The sequence below is a fragment of the Patagioenas fasciata genome, chromosome 1 (genome assembly GCF_037038585.1).
Source record: "Patagioenas fasciata isolate bPatFas1 chromosome 1, bPatFas1.hap1, whole genome shotgun sequence".
NCBI lineage: Eukaryota > Metazoa > Chordata > Aves > Columbiformes > Columbidae > Patagioenas > Patagioenas fasciata.
In genome coordinates, this window is record NC_092520.1 from 173,118,332 (window position 1) to 173,137,619 (window position 19,288).

General features: G+C 47.2%; 5 protein-coding genes across 5 annotated transcripts; 2 read left to right on the forward strand and 3 right to left on the reverse strand.

Annotated features, from left to right (window-relative positions):
* The first annotated feature begins 657 nt into the window (after nucleotides 1-657).
* Nucleotides 658-1,359, forward strand: LOC136100784 (histone H3). Its single transcript, XM_065836138.2, has one exon. It carries the CDS (start codon nucleotides 838-840, stop codon nucleotides 1,246-1,248), a length of 411 nt encoding a protein of 136 aa, XP_065692210.1. The 5' UTR covers nucleotides 658-837; the 3' UTR covers nucleotides 1,249-1,359.
* Nucleotides 1,360-1,535: 176 nt separating this feature from the next.
* On the reverse strand, nucleotides 1,536-2,250 carry LOC136100775 (histone H3). The gene has a single exon (XM_065836127.2). The coding sequence runs from the start codon at nucleotides 2,214-2,216 to the stop codon at nucleotides 1,806-1,808; it is 411 nt and encodes a 136-aa protein (XP_065692199.1). The 5' UTR covers nucleotides 2,217-2,250; the 3' UTR covers nucleotides 1,536-1,805.
* A 1,271-nt stretch (nucleotides 2,251-3,521) lies between these two features.
* Nucleotides 3,522-4,412, reverse strand: LOC136103849 (histone H2B 1/2/3/4/6). Its single transcript, XM_065842326.2, has one exon. The coding sequence runs from the start codon at nucleotides 4,044-4,046 to the stop codon at nucleotides 3,666-3,668; it is 381 nt and encodes a 126-aa protein (XP_065698398.1). The 5' UTR covers nucleotides 4,047-4,412; the 3' UTR covers nucleotides 3,522-3,665.
* On the forward strand, nucleotides 4,336-4,779 carry LOC136112854 (histone H2A-like). Its single transcript, XM_065857762.2, has one exon. The coding sequence runs from the start codon at nucleotides 4,375-4,377 to the stop codon at nucleotides 4,762-4,764; it is 390 nt and encodes a 129-aa protein (XP_065713834.1). The 5' UTR covers nucleotides 4,336-4,374; the 3' UTR covers nucleotides 4,765-4,779.
* Nucleotides 4,780-5,013: 234 nt separating this feature from the next.
* Nucleotides 5,014-5,990, reverse strand: LOC136106915 (histone H1.11L-like). Its single transcript, XM_065847623.2, has one exon. It carries the CDS (start codon nucleotides 5,982-5,984, stop codon nucleotides 5,340-5,342), a length of 645 nt encoding a protein of 214 aa, XP_065703695.1. The 5' UTR covers nucleotides 5,985-5,990; the 3' UTR covers nucleotides 5,014-5,339.
* Nucleotides 5,991-19,288: the final 13,298 nt, after the last annotated feature.

Below are 19,288 nucleotides of genomic sequence, written 5' to 3' on the forward strand. Positions count from 1 at the left end.
AGCTGCCGGACTCAGTCCGACCTGACTGAGAACTGCACGTCGCTCCCCAGCTGCCGGGCCCTACACGGCTCAGCTCCCGAGCGCGCAGTGATTGGTCGCGGAAGCTTTCGTGGTTCGGAGCGTACCGCCGTCTCACCCGGGCGCGCTACGCCGAAGAGAGTGGGACCTTACACCGGGTGGGGAGAGTAGCCTGGAAACGTTCTCCTTACGCGAAACGTCGTCTGTCATCCACGCCTAGAACGTCCCTGCCGCAGACCTGAACCGAGCACGGTTACCGAACGGGAGCAAACAGCGAGCTCTCTCGAGAGACGGAGGCTGCCAAGCGAAGGAGCTTTAGTCAGCAGTCCCGATGCCAGGCGGGGGGAGGCAGTGAGTGGGACCGGGTTTGAGTAGAGACCGAGCCCCAGGCGTGGGCGACAGGGCTACATCGGCACGGCTACAGCGGTCACTCACGATGGTTCACTCCCTCCGTCCTCCCAAACCGCTGTTCGTGAAGACAGACTGGGCAGTCATCCTTAGAGAGCGAGGGAACCGAGGCTAAATCATTCTAGAAGTCTGGAAAGGTGAAAGAACACGGGCGGGTCAGACTGTGGTGGGGGGGAGAGTGGGCCGGTTCAGCGGCTCTGGAGCCAAAGTGGGCGGAGCGAGGCGGGGAAAGGGCGGGATCTCTGCCCGCGAGACGCGGGCTTTTCGACTTGCTCGCGTCGCCCAATGGCAGCGGGACTCGTGCGGAGGGCCAATCGCCAGGGCGCTTCGGCTATAAATACCGCCGCCTCGGAGCAGCTGCTGCGGCTTAGTCATTGTTGGGGTTTGGGAGTCTAGCGGGAAAGCGGAGCGATGGCGCGTACCAAGCAGACGGCGCGTAAATCGACGGGTGGGAAGGCGCCCCGCAAGCAGCTGGCGACCAAGGCTGCCCGCAAGAGCGCGCCGGCCACCGGCGGCGTGAAGAAGCCGCACCGCTACCGGCCCGGCACGGTGGCGCTGCGCGAGATCCGGCGCTACCAGAAGTCGACGGAGCTGCTGATCCGCAAGCTGCCCTTCCAGCGCCTGGTGCGCGAGATCGCGCAGGACTTCAAGACCGACCTGCGCTTCCAGAGCTCGGCCGTCATGGCGCTGCAGGAGGCCAGCGAGGCCTACCTGGTGGGGCTGTTCGAGGACACCAACCTGTGCGCCATCCACGCCAAGCGTGTCACCATCATGCCCAAGGACATCCAGCTGGCCCGCCGCATCCGCGGTGAGCGTGCTTGAGGATTCTGTCACAGCTCCTCCCCGGTTCTGGCAGACTCCGGGATAAGCCCACACAGACCCAAAGGCTCTTTTAAGAGCCACTACTTGCACAATAAAAGAGCTGTCATCTGATTTCAGAAGTTTCTTGAACCCATGTTTTGCTATGTTAGGTGTGTTATAATAGTTAAAAAAATATTGCAATATTGCATTTTTCTAAGTAAGCAAACCTACGCATACCTCAGGCATTACTCACAGCTGTTATATATTATTAATCACTGCATTTTTATTGGATAAAGTGAAGAGTATTTCCTGTACGAAATATTCCTGCATATGAAACACAATGGATGACAGCTCTTTTTGGGTTTTAAAAAACCAATGGTTAAATACAATAACGGAAAATACAGGAAAAAAGTAGACTTAAACATTTAAAAAGTCATTATTTCTGAATCATAAATGTTCGAAGAACAGTGATTACAACCCTTTTTGTTGTGCAGGTAGTGGCTCTTAAAAGAGCCTTTGGGTCTGTGTGGGCTTGTCCCGGAGTCTGCCAGAACCGGGGAGGGGCTGTGACAGAATCCTCAAGCACGCTCACCGCGGATGCGGCGGGCCAGCTGGATGTCCTTGGGCATGATGGTGACACGCTTGGCGTGGATGGCGCACAGGTTGGTGTCCTCGAACAGCCCCACCAGGTAGGCCTCGCTGGCCTCCTGCAGCGCCATGACGGCCGAGCTCTGGAAGCGCAGGTCGGTCTTGAAGTCCTGCGCGATCTCGCGCACCAGGCGCTGGAAGGGCAGCTTGCGGATCAGCAGCTCCGTCGACTTCTGGTAGCGCCGGATCTCGCGCAGCGCCACCGTGCCGGGCCGGTAGCGGTGCGGCTTCTTCACGCCGCCGGTGGCCGGCGCGCTCTTGCGGGCAGCCTTGGTCGCCAGCTGCTTGCGGGGCGCCTTCCCACCCGTCGATTTACGCGCCGTCTGCTTGGTACGCGCCATCGCTTCGCTTTCCCGCTAGACTACCAAGCGCCAATAATGACTAAGCCGCAGCAACTCCTCCGAGGCGGCGGTATTTATAGCCGAAGCGCCCTGGCGATTGGCCCTCCGCACGAGTCCCGCTGCCATTGGGCGACGCGAGCAAGTCGAAAAGCCCGCGTCTCGCGGGCGGAGATCCCGCCCTTTCCCCGCCTCGCTCCGCCCACTTTGGCTCCAGAGCCGCTGAAGCGGCCCACTCTCCCCCCCGCCACTCCCGCCGCAGTCTGCTCAGACCCTGCTCTTGCTCTTTTCCAGCCTTCTAAACGCTTTCGCGCTGGCTCCCTCGCTATATAAAAATGACTGCGCGGACTTCCCTACCAACAGCCGTTTAGGAGGCAGGGGGAGTGTTGGGAGCCGCCGTAGGTGACTGGTGTAGCAGGTCCTGGGGCCCACGCCTGGGGCTCGATCTCTACTCCACCCGGTCCCACTCACTGCCACCCCATCCCTGGCACCGGGACTGCTGACTAGAGCCCCTTTGCTTGGCAGCCTCAGTTTATCGAGAGAGCTCGCTATATGTTCCCGTTCGGTAACCGCGCTCGGTTCAGGTCCCCAGCAGGGAGGTAGAAACGTGTGGCAGTCGACCTTTCGCGTAAGGTCGTTTCCAGGCTGCTGCTGTCCCGCCACGGTGGAAGGTCCGTCTCTTCGGAGGAGCGCGCTCGGGGGAAGTGGCTCGTGGGAACTGCGAAAGCCTCCCCAAACAATCACGACCGTATAGGGCCCGGCAGCTGGGGAGCGCCGTGCCGTTCTCACTCAAGTCGGACTGAGCCCGGTAGCAGCGTGTTTCCGTGGCCGCCCGCTCCCTCCTCCCGTCGGCTGCTCGGCTGAGGGATTTACGGGGCGTGGGGGAACAGGGCGGTGAAACGAGAAGTGGGCGAGAGTCGGAAAGAGCGTTGGGAGGGTAGGCTGTGCTCAGCCCCACAGGCGGGGAGGCGCGGTTCAAGGATGAGAGTGCCGTAAGAGCTCCGGTTTTCTTCCCCTGGTAGCCCGCGAGAATGCTAACGGTGCGGGGCTCCAGCCTGGAGCTTTTGTTTAAAAAAAAAAAAAAGAATCAACCAAACACGACCGGATCTCCAGAACACACTTTTTATCGGGTATTTAAGAACATCTACACACCTACATCGTTCATTGTTAAACCTCACCTCAAGCCACCCACGAAAATGCAAGTGACTCCTCCTGAGGTATTTTTACGGTACTGTGAGTATTCTCCCCTCTGAGGAAAAGGGAGAACGCATTGTTTCTCGTTAAACACATACATGTCGGACTCCTTACAACCAGCAATATTTTCACATTTATTACTCTTCCGAGAAAAGCCCGTAACAACTAATAACATAATGCCACTGCATCAGCTCTTTTCTTGAAAAAGTAGGTGGCTCTTAAAAGAGCCTTTGGGTTAAAAAGATTTTCAAACACGATTTACTTGGAGCTGGTGTACTTGGTGACAGCCTTGGTGCCCTCGGAGACGGCGTGCTTGGCCAGCTCGCCGGGCAGCAGGAGCCGCACGGCCGTCTGGATCTCCCGCGACGTGATGGTGGAGCGCTTGTTGTAGTGCGCCAGGCGCGAGGCCTCGCCGGCGATGCGCTCGAAGATGTCGTTGACGAACGAGTTCATGATGCCCATGGCCTTGGACGAGATGCCAGTGTCGGGGTGCACCTGCTTCAGCACCTTGTACACGTAGATGGAATAGCTCTCTTTGCGGCTCTTCTTGCGCTTCTTGTCGCCCTTTTTCTGTGTCTTGGTGACTGCCTTCTTGGAGCCCTTCTTGGGCGCAGGAGCAGACTTGGCCGGTTCAGGCATTATTATCAATTACTCACGCGCACACCACGAGAAGGTCACGGATGCGCACTGAATGACTGAGAGTGCTCTCTTTTTATAGGGAACGTATGCAAATTACCGTTCCTCTAAACTTAATTTTTATTGGCTGAGAAAGTTTTGTGCAGTCATTTGTTTTGTAGTTCATCGCCATTGGTTAGAATTCAATCCGCGTTCTCATTGGCTGTTTTCGCCATATCACCTTCTTAGCCTATCGAAATTCGCGCCTTTCGCTGAAAGGGAATATAAGGGCGAGTTCAGAAGTTGCTTTTATTTCCGTAGAGTACTTTGTCCCGTCTACTGATTTACTGCAATGTCCGGCCGCGGGAAGCAGGGCGGGAAGGCGCGGGCCAAGGCCAAGTCGCGCTCGTCGCGGGCCGGGCTGCAGTTCCCCGTGGGCCGCGTGCACCGGCTGCTGCGCAAGGGCAACTACGCGGAGCGGGTGGGCGCCGGCGCCCCGGTGTACCTGGCGGCCGTGCTGGAGTACCTGACGGCCGAGATCCTGGAGCTGGCGGGCAACGCGGCCCGCGACAACAAGAAGACGCGCATCATCCCCCGCCACCTGCAGCTGGCCATCCGCAACGACGAGGAGCTCAACAAGCTGCTGGGCAAGGTGACCATCGCGCAGGGCGGGGTGCTGCCCAACATCCAGGCCGTGCTGCTGCCCAAGAAGACCGACAGTCACAAGGCTAAAACCAAGTGAACACCGAAGAGCACCACCCGGGAAGTTTTTCCCAGAAAGACCCAAAGGCTCTTTTCAGAGCCACCAACAATTCTAGAAAAAGGGCTTGGATTTCATTGAATAACAAGTAATGCAAACGCGCCGTGTTTTAAAATGCTCGGCTGACAGTAACAGTTAACACTAGCGGCCTCATACTCGCGACCCCCCCACCCCGCGTTGTTGTGCTGCCCTGGTTGTGGGGGCGGAGCTGCGGCCGTGCTGACAAGGGTCCCTCCGGTAGACCGACCCTTACAAAGCCGCAGCCAATCCCTGCGCTGTGCTGACTTTCTAAATATGCCACTGTGCTGTTCTGCTCTCCTCGGTGAGCAGAGTCAGAGGATATTTTACATCTCCTCTGACGTCGCTCCAACCGCCTGTTCCCCCACCGAAGCAAAACATTGCCAGCAGCAGATCAGAAGCTGCCTGAAACCACCCCCATCGCCTGCGTCCCCGGTAGTGGTCATAGCCAGTGTTTGAGCCCCTTTAAGACCATGTGGGTGGCTCTTAAAAGAGCCGTTTGGTTTAAGCGCAGAGTAAGCATTTTCTTTCACAGGGGCTTACTTCTTGGGCGCTGCCTTCTTCGCCTTAGCCGCTTTGGGCTTGGCTGCCTTAGGCTTCACTGCCTTTGCCTTGGCCGGGCTCTTCACTGCTGCCACCTTTTTGGGCTTGGCAGCCTTAACCACCACTTTCTTAGGACTTTTAGCCACTTTCTTGCCTGCAGCGGCCACCGTCTTCTTGACTTTTTTGGGGCTCTTCTTTACCGTTGCTGCCTTCTTGGCTGCGCTGGCAGGCTTCCTCGCCGCAGCCTTCTTAGGCTTGGCCGCGGCTGCCCGTTTCTTGGAGGTTTTTTCTTTCACTTCTCCAGGCTTCTTGCTGAGCCGAAAGGACCCAGACGCACCAATGCCCTTGGTCTGCACCAAAGTACCCTTGCTGACAAGGTTCTTTAACCCTACCTTGACACGGCTATTATTCTTCTCCACATCGTAGCCGCCGGCGGCCAGCGCCTTCTTGAGCGCGGCGAGCGAGAGCCCCTTGCGCTCCTTGGAGGCGGACACGGCGTTGGTGATCAGCTCGGTGACGCTGGGGCCCGCGGCCTTGCGGGCTTTAGAGCCGCTCGCCGCTTTCTTCGGCTTCTTGGCGGCAACTTTAGCAGCCGGTACCGGCGCGGCGGCCGGTGCTGCAGCAGGAGCTATCTCGGACATAGCTGCGGCGGAGCGCGGTGGGAGGCAAGGGCGGTTGTGCCCCCTTTATAGCAGCGCGGCGGGCGCTGATTGGTGCCGCCCGCCCGCCCCGCCCCGGCGCTCCGCGGCTCGGCTTGTGTTTCTTTAGGGGCAATTAAAAGGTTTTTTCCTAATTTATCTGTCACGAAATTGCCGCTTTTCTGCTTCTGGGAGTCCGTGGAAGTGCCTATTTTCGCCTATGGGTGTCTTGTCGCAAAAAGAGCGGAGTTTGGGTAGAAAGAGGACAATAAATCCCGAGTCCTGGAACCGAACAGACCTTGAGAGAGCCAAAGTTTTGTTTTTCTTTGTAATTAGGAATTCTGCTTTGAAGTTAACGTGAGATAGGAAACTCAGTGTTAATCTTCAGAGGGTCTTTTCACATCAGAGAAGAAAGTGAGCAGTTAGAATCTCATACTTCAAAATAAAATGGTTTCAAAGAGAGTGAAGTAGCACAAACTCCCACAAGATGTGCCTCTGCTCTTACTGACGTTTACACCTCGGGCTACTGCAAAACACTCAATTAGGGTTTTTTTATTTTTTTTTTTTTAGACTTCCAAAGCTAAAGTTTCTGGAGGCTACATGTGAAATAAGAGACAACATATACTTTATTAATCTTATAATGGGATACTTTCTCTGCAACTATTTGCTGTTGTTAACATAGAAAAAAGCTCTCTAATGTTAATGGGATAAATTGGGACATGAAGACCAAAGTTGATGTCAAATGACTGAGCTTCATGGAAGTCTTTGGCATACAGAAACAGACTGTACTCTATATAAAGCACATAGTGTCATTTCTGTAAAATCTGTGAGTATGATTCAGTAACATGGAAAAAAAAATTGCCAGAGATCAAGTCTTCAAGATATCCGAAAGCACTATTTTATTCATGTTTTCCTGCCAAGCTAGGAACAGAAATCACCATTTTTGCTTACTGCACTTTTGCCAGGTTACAGATTAAGTCACAGCAGCTTTTCTACATAAAACTTTTTTATCACAAAGTGATGCAAAGCTGTCTGACCACAATGTAGTGACTATTCAAATGCACATCTCCTTATCAGCTAAAACTTTGTATGTATTTCTGTCTCTCTTGAACTTTAGTAGCTGTCACATAGTTTAACACCATGGTATTGCTGGATTTCAACCTGATGTATACAAACTTCACTTGCACAATTTACATATGGTGCTGACCAGATGATCAACTTCACTATTTCAACAAAATACAGAATCTACGAGTGGAAAAATATCACCTCACTCCTCTCCATCATTCCACTACAGGGAAAACAAATGAACCTCTCGAAGCTTTTGAGTGGCCCTTCATTTTCAATTAATTAATGAAGTCCCATTCTTTAAAACTTTGAGTAGGCAGTTTGTCCTTTTCTTGTATCCTTACAGTAAAAAGAACTTCAGGAAAATACAATAAATACATTCCTCTCTCCCACTTACTTTTTCTTTCTAGCTCTTCGTCATGATTGAGGTCTCATAGCTGAGAAGTTATCCCTGAGACAGGAAGCGCAAATAAAATGGCAAATTCCGTGAATCTGGATCTGGGCTACCCAAGCTGTTTTAGAAGCAGGATGCCTTATAGAGCAATACTCATGAGGACTTTTACAAAGACAAAAGAACTCACCTGTGAGGAAGATTTACTTCATGTAGTAGCAGGGGGCATACAAGATTGAATAGTGTAATTACTAACATCTACTAAAGTTTCCTGAAGTCAGGTGCATGACTGTATGTTTGCTCTGTCCCATTTAGGTGTGGTAAAAGCCCCAGTGTCCTTTGAAAACTAAACTTGTTACAGTGCTTGTAAGCAGAATCTTTTTATACTCAGCAACTCTTCTCACATTGCCTATGCCAATACTGGGGTTGGAACAGAAGCCTTTCTACCTCACAATAAAATAATTTCTCCCTTCTCTGCAACTCTTATTTTGCAAGAGAAACAATGCAGCACAATAGCATAGAGTCATAGAATAATTTCTTTTGGCAGAGACCCTTAGGATCATCGAGTTCTCCAATCATAATCTAAATCTAGCACTAAACCATGTCCCTAAGAGCCTCATCTATGCATCTTTTAAACACCTGCAGGGATGATGACTCAACCACTTACCTGGGCAGCTTGTTCCAGTGTTTCACAAGCCTTTCCAGGAAGAAGTTTTTCCTAATATCCAACCTGAACCTTCCCTGGCACAACTTGAGGCCATTTTCTCTTGTCCTATCACTTGCTAATCAGAAGAAGAGAGCAACACCCATCTCACTACAACCTCCTTTCAGGTGGTGGTAGAGTGTGATAAGGTCTCCCTTCAGCCTCCTTTTCTCCAGGAGAAATATGTAATACTATATTCTCAAAACTGTTTTCCTTACACACACACAATCAGATGGAATACAGCCAGATAGCTACATCCTGTATAGCAGTGAGAACAACAACACCATCTTCAGAGAAAAAGCCTCTCAATGTGTGCCAGAGAAACAATGCAGTACATTATTGTAGTTCTTGTCTTGCTCCACTTTTGAGGCTATAGATTTCCATTGAATGTTAAATGGTCATTGTGCAACTCGAGACTATATTTTGTAATTACTTAGAGTGCTTCTCCTTATCTGATTTTCCACTTATGTGTGTACTCCATTATTCTCTTCCTTTGTTGTTGAGAAGAAAATACATTCTCATCACCATCTCACAAACAAGCAGTCAACCCATGTGTATTAGTGAAGAGATGGAGAAGTACTAGAGAAAAATCAAGGCATACAAGATGAGTTGAATACAGTGTCACCTCATTCTGTAATGAATACACAAGGACTATGGTTTGTCCTCCTTCCCCAAATACTGCGATTCTTTGTTTGACTGGTAGCACAAAAAGCCTGACGTTACATAGCAGAGGTCATTAGTCTAGCCATGATCAAACTTAATAAGGATATATGGAAGTACTATGTTTCCCTTCAATGCAGACACAAAAAAGGATCAGGTAGGGAGGACACTTGCTGTGAAAGATTCTCCCTCCTTCTTATGCATTTGCCATCACAATTAGAGCAAGTTTTCCTGCCTTGCCTTAGAAGAGGTGACCATGAAGAACAACAGGATCTCAGTGGCATTCTATGCTGTTGGTCTCTAGAAGCTCAGTCAGCATGGACAGAGATATCTGGTAGAGTAACAAAGATCTGCCATCAAATCCTGCACAAAGTTTTTTGCCAGTGCTGTCACTGTGAGCCAGCTGAGACTGCAGGGCTAGATCTGAAAGCCTCTTTAGAGCTCTTCCCAGTCATCATGAAAAACACAGATTGTTATAACCAGTAACATTTGCCTACTAATTTGAAAAATATACAGTAATCCAAACCAAACTTAACGCCTGCAAGACAACAAGCAATTTTAACAAGATTAAGGTAATTTTCCATTTCTTGCAGTCACTTTTGTGATACTTAACTTGACACTACGTGACAAAACATAGTGGCCACCACAGATGACATTACAAGTCCTAGGAAGAGCACCTTAGAGAGGTTCAGTGTTCAGCTCTTTGTACACATACGGAGGATAATTCTTCCTGAACTGTTCGTTCCTTTTCCTCCCTTCCTTATGACTTTTCCACATGATAATGTAACTGCACTGAGTTTATTCATGTCACATTGCCACACCTTTCCCAAACGCATAAAGCTCATCCCCATTTTGGAGATGCAAGAACTGAGAGTCACTTAATCTGCATTTCTCAAAAATGCAGTTACTTGGATCCTCTGATTTTTGTCTGGTTCAGGTTTTGCAGCCTCCTCCTGCTGAGGCACAGCTATGTGTGTTAATTCTCCCCATTTCCTGCCAGGAGAAAAACAGTTCAGAGATGATTCATCTAATTTCACAGGCGTAAAACCGAAACCTGCTCAAAATGTGATGAATTTGTTTGCTTTTTTTAACTTCCAATTTGTCACAAACCTCAGCTCTTTCCCTTACACACACAGGCCAGAGCATCCATCTGCAAGTGAGGTCAGGATCAGGCCTGGTGAGGGGCTCTGGGGTGAGACACAGGCGAGCCCTGGGCATCGGGCACCCTCTGGTGCGGTGGGGCCTTGGTCAGGCAGGGCTGGGGGGTGCTGGAGACCAGCATCCTTGCAGCGTTGCTGTGATAGGGACTGACAGTCCTGAGGGGGCAGAAATGGGGCCCTTGGACCTGGGTAGGGTGGGGACAGCCCAAGGAAATGCTGGGCAGGGATAATCAGGGCTAGTGGTGCCCTGACAGGACCTCTCCTTGGTGTAGCAGGGACTGTAAGAGACTCTGAAAGCTATTGTTTCAACATACCTCTAGATCCAGAGAATAAAGAGCAATTTTGGTCAAGTTGCATGCAAATGTTTGATTGCAGTCCTAGTACACAGAGAAGTGGACTTCAGTTACAACAACACTCTTCTGCCACCTACACTTGTCACTGACATTGGATGTAGTCACCGGCTTTAAGATCAAGACAGCTGAGAACAACAGTTCTTGCACTTTAGTTTAGTTATTCCTAACTCTTTTGTTAGCAAACACATCAAAATATGAGAATGGTTTGGCTGGCCTTGTGTAGGGCCCACAACAGTCAGCTGGATCTGTACCACCCTTCCACCTTCATTTCATTAAACCTCATAGGGAAACATCTCAAGAGGTTTTGAACTAGCAGCAGCCAGCTTCAGTTGCAGAACTGTCCTAGATAACAGCATTTCCATCCCCTCCAGCACAGTCACTCTTGTCACTGAAAGGGACTAGTAGAAGGAGCCACTTGTTCCACCTTTTAGCTGCCATCTGGAGAAAATGCTGACCCACAGCTTTGGTCTGGGTGACAATGTACATATCTTCCTACTAACTTCGGGTGGGAACTTTCATCCTTTATCATCCTGCTCTGAACCATGACACTCATGTCACAGGAGTGCCTCAGCCAGTCTTACTTCCTCTAAGGCAGCTGGTCTCAAACTTCTGCCTTGCATTTAGCCATTGGGGCTCACCTGCACCCCACTGGTGCCCACGCGAGCCAAGGAGAGGATAACTGCCTTTACTTGCTGTAAGCAGCTAAGTTTACTAGCTGTCTTCTGATTAATCTAGACACTTCAGAGCTGTCTTTTGGACACATTTAATCTCTCTTGAGTGCTGTGATCTACAGTTTGGAAAAAAAAACTGTTTGCAGAACAGCATTCACTGCATTTAGGCAGCTCTGCAGCCTCCATGTAAAGATACTGCATTACTAGCTTTGTTCCTTCTTTACTAACCGGTAGTTTTGACTCTTCCCACTTCCCTTCTTCCGCCATTAGTGACCCACAGTGCCCAGATACAACCTGCAACCCACTTTCTGCCAAGAAGCCAGGGAGATGAGCTGCCACTTCACAAAAACAAGCTCACAGTGGCTCAGCACTGATGGACAATCATCCACCTCTTCGAGACAGAAGGGTTTGGCCTCTCTCCCTCTGTTGCTGGAGGGCAGAGACTGAAGATGATGTTTCCTGCACTTTTCCTAGAGGCCGCTGGGATGCAGAATTTGCAAAGGAAAGGAACAGTTTGGCACAGATGTCCAGCAGCTGGAGCGCTGCCCTGAGCTAAGTGCAAAAATAGCTGCTGGCATCACTGCACCTGTAAAAACAGAGAAGCTGCGTGGAGCTGGGCAAGCAGAGAAGAGCTGGAGGAAGAGGGACACTTCTGGTGGGTTGTTTTGCCACCTTATTTTTGAACATATGTAAGGTATATTATGTAAAGTGCTTAGTTTTAGGGCCTCAAATATATCCATGTCTCTTGTGGCTTTTCCACTAGACTCCTCTGGTAGTTTTGAACTTACAAACAGCTTCTAAGAGGTTTTTTAAAATTACCTGCATGGAGCAATATTTTTTCCTTATTGCTGGCATGTATTCAAATGAGAAATTCCTATGATAGCTGTCCCACCCCCTCCACATTCAGAAAAAAAAAAAAAAAAAAAGAAAAAAAAAAAAAAAAGGAAAAAAAAGGAAAAAAAAATTGTCCTGGAGACCTTAAAAGGGAAATATTCCTGTTGGCCTACTGATGCCTTTTCCAAGAAATATAAATAAAAGAATGCTATGGCCTTGAAGGCTGAATTAGTATTTGTCACATCAAGGTTTCTAGAATGAGAAGTACGATATATACTTAAAAACGGGAAAGTCACTCCCCAGCCTTGAAGAGGCCCAGAGGAAGGGAATTTAAAATCCTGGCCTGATCAGTACTACAAAAGCTGTGCTACATCACAGAGCAGCCTCAGGGAGCAAACACTCACCTGAAATGCAGGTCACCTACATTCACTATTTGGTTCTGCCCACTGAACAAACCACGAGCTTCCTCCCTGCCTGTGTTTCCCTGCACATCAGGTGATAGCAAGCACCTCCAAAGTTCACTGAGATTGCTGTAATAAAACGAGTGTGAATTGTCTGTAGCTTCGTGTTGGTAACCAGAGGTCCTGTATCCAAACTGATGTGATTTTTGAGTGTACATCAGGAAATGAGTCAGCTACCATATGCTTTCTGAAATGTAAAAGGTGGTGAGAAGTAGGTGGCTTGATTATCAATGCTTACTACTGTGCTAAGGAGGAAAAAACTCCTGCTGAGGAGGAGATTTTAGGGAAAGAGATTGCTTTTAGCTAGGCTCCTTCATGACCACCCACTGTGTGAATACCTCCCAATAGAATGGCTAAAAAAGAAAAAGTGTTTCAGGTGCACTGTTTGGTCTGTACTAGAGCTGAAAGAAAAAGGGAGCTCATCTTCAGACAAGTCTCTGAAGAGGCCCGAAATGGAGCAACATATTTGTTGTCTGATCCAGCTCCCCGATTGCACTGTGTTCGAGCAAGGACTGACGAGAAGAGCCCATATCCACCCTCTCTGCCCAATTCCATTTCTCCAAGTCTACAGAGCTGCTTAAAGTGTGAAAACATTTTTTCTAGCACTCTACTAGTCAGTAAAAAAATCTGATCTGTACAATCACTCAATCTCTGATAGGTTTCAAATATAAAATAATGGCCAGCCTAGAGGGGAGCTCTAGGATACTCTGAGAGATACTGTCATGTATAGTTCTGTTGACTTTTCTTTAATTTTTTTTCAGAGAGTCTTTGTCAAAAGCCTTTGGAAACTCAGTCAGATCACATCAACCAGGTCACTCTTTCCCACATACTAGTTGATCTAGTTAAAAAAATACAAGATGTTTGTAAGGCAGTAGCTTCCTTTACATGGTAAAGCTATGCTGACTTTATTGAAAAATCTCTGTTTATCCAAGAGGCTCTTCTGGGCCAACAGTGTGTCTGACACAGACAGGAGTTTTTTTACAGAACAAGAATCCTATGGTCTGACAGGCTCTTGAGCAAAATTTTGGCTGCTGCTGGGACAGATGGATGATTTAGTACTAGTTTTGATTTTTGAACTAGCTGATCTTCTAACTCCTTTTTGAACAGCTCAGGTACATTTTTATGCTTAATGTGCCAGAATTTCTGAGTTTTTTCTGTGCTTTTTACTCAAACACACCTACAGCTTTTTGAATGATCCTTTCTTACTCTCAATCCTTTCTTCTGTTATCAGCACCAGCATCTTTCCTTTTTTCAGGCCTTTCTGGGTGGGTGGTAGCCCTATCACTGTGTCCCCAGCATGGTCATTTCAGCTTTCCCCACTCACCTGTGAGGACTTAATCCTTCCAGGTGTTCCTTTGAGTTTCTTTTTAACGAGTTTCTTTTTAACAAGGTTTGCAAAGTGCTTCCCATATCAATAAAATGTGCCAATGCTCTTGTCTCGTTTCCCAGGCTTCAGGCTCTGACATTGAGAAAATCACAGCACTGATTTGGTTCCTTGGCCTTCTCTTTGAATGACAATCCTCTTGCTTTATTCTATGTCCTGATGTAACCTTCCATAGAGGATACAGAATTTGGTATGTCTTGTCCTTGGGAACTCTGTCCTGAAAAAACCTCACCACTGGATGGCTTTCCCCCACCCCTCAGTTTAAAAGGTCTCTGACAACCTCCTGCATGCTGGTAGCCAGAAGCCCATTTCTCTTTTGATCCAGATGAGGTTCACCCCTCCTGTGCAAGTGCTCTGTAGTACAGAAATCTTCCCAGCTCCTGCTGAAACCCTATTCTCAACCAGGTTGTGAAACTGCCATCCACATCCCTCTCTGGTCCCAAGCAGCATACTGGGAGCTTTTCAGCAGGAGGTGAGCATCAACATTCTGTTTTCCATCTTCTTCCCCAGGAGCTTACACATTGCATCCAAAGCTTTTCTCTTTACTTTCCATATGACACAGGTACTCAAGTAGACCATGACAATGCATCCCCTCTTTGGCTTATACTAGGACCCACCCATGTACCCTGTGAAGTTTGTCATCTTGAAGTCCTTCCCCAGAGCAGTGAGAAACTCCTCTAGCCCTCCAGTCTTAGTTCTTCCTCATCTGTGTCTCGAAACAGGGAGTTAGACTGGAAAGCTGGATGCTGGATCTAGAATGTGTACACAAGGCAGGGATGGGTCAAGTGCTAAAAGAGCCCTGTTGGGGATACTGCAAGGAACATGTGCTGCAGAAGAGGATTCTGTATATGTGGTGTGGAGCAAGTGTGAGTCACAAAACACAATGTGCACGTGGGAATGGCATACTTCAGTCTGGCAGCTTGCTCTGGGGTTGTCCTTTAGACCAGTCCTCCCAAGCCATGTGGATGTGTCCTCTAATCAGCAAGAGAATAGGGAGAGTGAATGGGAGAGCTCATATGGTGAGGATATAGGCTACCGAATGAATAACCTGGGAAAAGCTGTCTTAACAGCTAAATTAAACATGTAGCCAGCTGTAGCCAGTGAGAAAACAGAGAGGAGTTTGCCTTCCATACAAGCATCTCTTCTGCATAGTAGTTGTATGGACCATGATCCAGATGTAAGCAGGAGTAAGAGAAGTCGTCCTGGGCAATCTAATTCTTCCCTGGTGCAGCTTAGGGTTTCTCTTTCCCCAGAGCAGCAAATGTCATCAAGCACAAAGGAAATACTCTTGTTAAGATGTGTTTTTACAGAATATTCCTTCATTTTTTTGTGGGGTTTTTTTTGGGTCAGAGGAGAATCTCATCTCACCACAGCAATTTCCAGCTGCCAGCAGAGCACCTTCTGACAGTGAGAAGCGAAGTGTGAGAACCTCTTCAGGGTTGCCCTCAGTGACAGCAGGGTTTATTTTCTCTCCATCCAATCTGTGATGACACAAACAGCTTTACTGTCCTCTAAAAGTCTCGTCCTAGGCCCAGCTCAGCTAGGCTCAGAAACCAAGTATCTCTTTACTGTTTGTGTCTGGGGTGGGTCAGACAAAATCAAAGAATAGCTAAGGAATTATTATTATTATTATTATTATTATTATTATTATTATTATTATTATTATTATTATTATTATTATTATTATTATTATTATTATTATATTTTTGTTTGTTTGGTTACTTTGGTTTAGAGGTGAGCTGGGTTTCTTTATATTACTGGACTGGTATTAGGAAAAAAAAGAGCATACCTGATCTTTTCAAGAGCTGCATTTGACCAGATGCTATCAGAGAGGTTTATCACCCCTCCAAGCCTTTGTACCTCCCAAAATGGTGCCATTTTAGAAAGTATTTTTTAAAACTGCATGTGTTTGCAAACCAAGGGGTCTCTCAGCTGTGCCCTGCTGTTACAGCTGCTGCTAATCATGCAGGGCGTATCTGCAGATGCAGGGAAGAGCATTCTCTCCCAGGTTTCCTTTTCTCCCTCACACGTCCTGATCATTTGTTCAGAAAGGTGCAGGAAGCAGACTGAATCCACTCAGACCAAAAGCATCTAGTGACCATCCCTGTACTCTCATGGAATTGCTTCAGGGACACTGGGCAGCTGAGCACTCAGGCACTGCATGCATCTGAACCAGGAGCCTGGGAGAAATGCCAAGTACTCATCCCCATCATGTCCTGGCCCTGCAGCTGGGCGGCCTCCGCTCTCCCAGAAATGCGGTCATCACGGGAGTGATTACTTGCTCCTGCCACATCTCCCATTAACAGATTTGGTCCTGTTCTTGAAAGATGCCCTCAGGTCCTTCAGCAAACTACCACCTCCTCTTCATAAATTTCCCTTCAAAGAGGTTTATACTACTGACAGATATTCTTTCTGATCAGGTCTGGGGGATGTGTAACAAGTAATTTCTCAGTCCATTGCACCAGGTTATGCTTTAATCTTAATGCTAACGAGGGTACAAAAAGATCTGTCTGGCCTTTAGTGAGGAACCATTTCCCATTCTCCCTCACTCTAAGCACACTGGCAATAGGACAAAATGGTTTTGATTATTGTTCCCAACCCTGATGGGCAGGAGGGTTGTGTGTGGTTTTTTGTTTGGTTGTTGTTTGTTTTGGGGTTTTTTTGGTGTGATATTTTTTTGTTGTTTGTTTGTTTGGGGTTTTTTGTTTGTTTGTTTTCATTTTGATTTGGCTATTTAAAACTGAATCGTAGTCCCCTTGGACCTAGAACAAACCATTAGGACTGTGATGCAGTGATGTTATCAATCATGTGCTTTCTCCACACTCCGAAGTGCAGTTCTGCAAAGCCTTGTGTTCTTCTGTATGTGTCTGGCTTGTATATGTGCCCTGCTAATCCTAAGAATGTGACTGATAAGTTGTCACTCACAAGCATGAGGGGGGACCATGTGCCTCACACCATGCCGTGCAAGATCACCAAACCCATAGAGAGCGGAAATGCAGAATTTTTATTTCCCAAGTCCCACAGAACTAGAATAAGGGTCACTCTCTGGAAGTAATACATTAACTGAAAACAGGCAAAAGAAAATACTTATTTATACCATGAGTAAGTGGGAACTTTTGGACTTTGCTGACCCAGGAGGCAGTCGAAACAGCTGGTGTCAGCAATGTGAAAAGGAATTGGGCGAGAGAGAGCTGCTGATGGCAGGTGTGCACGACTGCCACCCCTGGCCCAGGCCTGTGGGTGCTGGTGGGCTACACAGGGCACTGCAGAGAGCAGGCAGGTTCCTGTACTCTTCCGAAACAGTATCTCCCACTGGCACCGTGGGACACTGAGCGCTGAGTTACAGGGACCATCTCTGTCCCAAAGAAGTCTTTGTGGGACAGGACATTTGAAATTGGAATACAAGCCTAACAAACCTGGGGGACATTGAACGGGAAGGGAGAGGGATAAAGAATCGGTGTCTAGAGTAAGTCATGTATTATAGAGCGCGTCCTTGAAAGAGACGACTGAACCAGCCTTTGGGGATGGCTGTTTCTTCTCCTGTCTCTAGAGGGAGCTTCAGGGAGTGAATAAACGGGCTGGGTGACTACCTCTGCAGGGGACTGAAATTAGGTGAGATGCATTCCTACCTGAAGCTCAAGGTAAAAGTTTTTAACTTCTCCTGGACTTTTTAAGCCCTTGTGTTTCTGTCATGTTTCTACAGTGCCAGATGGGAGAGCTAATAAATGTAATGAATTTCATGATTTTGTTTCCATGACAGTGCATTTTTTATATGGAATGTTTCCTGCTGAATCTTTATCCTGGTAGTAAAAGCTTAACAGCATGAAATTACTAAAATAAAATAAAATATAGAATAGAATAGAATAAAATAAAATAAAATATAGAATAGAATAGAATAAAATAAAATAAAATAAAATAAAATAAAATAAATATATTTTAAAACAACAACAACAACAACGGTCTTGCCAGTGTTTTAAAAAAATGAGAGGAGACCTGAAAAATTTAGACAAGTCCAGGATTTAATCTTCCACCACAGTCAAACCCACTCAATTTTTGGTTCATCATCTTCTTCAAATATAGCACCAGTTTCTATATGGACTGTGGATAAACTTTCTTATTTGATATGAAGGAATGCAACAGTGACACATGACTGTGACCATCCCAGGACAAGTAAAATTCCCGTTCATGAAATGTAGAGGCTTTGAGCTGAATATTCCCTACACACATTATCAAAAGTCAGCAGCATTGATAAAATTTGTGTGGGATTAGCAAGAAGACCTGCAATGCAGCCTTCATCTATCCAGATCACTCTATCTCCAATACCTAAATTTGCTTACAATTTGCTTATTTTTCAATTAAATGCTCGTATATTATTATGAATATTAAATATCTCTCTTCACTTACTGCAAATGATGTATACTAGAAAAGTTGGTTAATTTGAAGAAGCAAGAGAAGAATTAAGGTTAAGTAAAAAGAACAAATTCTAAAAACTTACTCTTTTTCTTTCATATATTTAGGAAGAAATACCAGAGTTGATAAAAATTGTTAAAAAAAAAAAAAAGTTAAATTTTCTTTAAAAAATTTAAGTCAGACAATGTCAATGCACTGAGACTCCATATCATCTTATGATTTTTTGGTTTTATTTTTTTGCATTCTCGGTTTGATATCAGAGCAGATGCCTTTTTTAGCACATTTGAAATCGCACTGCCCAGGTAGCTGGTAGGGAAGCACACAGGGATACAGGGCAAACCCCATCACTGCAGCCTTCCGGCATTGGCCAGAGGCAAGTACAGAAAAATGATCAAGTACTTTTAATTGTACAAATACAGGATGAGACCAAAACCAATTTTCCCGACCAAGATACATTTTCCTAACCCTTCCCTCCACCATGACCAATTACTGAATTGTTGCTTGGTGTCCCCAAGCCTATGAGTTTAGTTTTCCTAAGAACCTTCAAAGCTGAGACTTGTTACCTCACCAGCAACCATAGCAGAGCAATTGAGAGCAAGACTTGAGAAGCAAGAGGTAGTGAGAGTGTCTCTGTTAGAGATCATTAACCCTGACAGCAGTTTGCCACTGGCAGGAAGCAAACAGGGGAGCCAGGTAAAATCTCTGTCCTGTGCCGACTGATGGAAACACAGACACTCAGTTCCTAGCTAATAAAGACTATGTCTATGCAGGAATCTGTTATCCCAAGGCTCCCAAGATGAGTTTTGGGGATTTACACCTGAGTCTTTTCAGCCTATTAGTTTTCCTGGTAAGGACGTGTTGTTGGTTCCACACTTCCCAGCTGAGCTGCTTTTCCTTCCAGTCCAAGCTGTGATACTGGAGACGCTGCCCAGACCCACCAGCATGCAGTACAGAAATGCCACCAAAGGCTCCTGCACCAGCAGCTCCTCCTCCTGCACTGGAAGACATGGACATTAGTCTAGCAGGGAGAAGACCACAAAGCAGTACAGGAAACCAAAGATTGGCTAAACACTGCAAGATTCACACTGGCAAAGGGGAATAAGAAACCATGAACATCTGTGCCTTGTGTTTCAGTTGCAGGACACAGAGATTTGTTTTAGCCTGGCTCCCTATAGAGATGAGGGTTATGGAACAGGGCAGTTGGGACATTTTTTT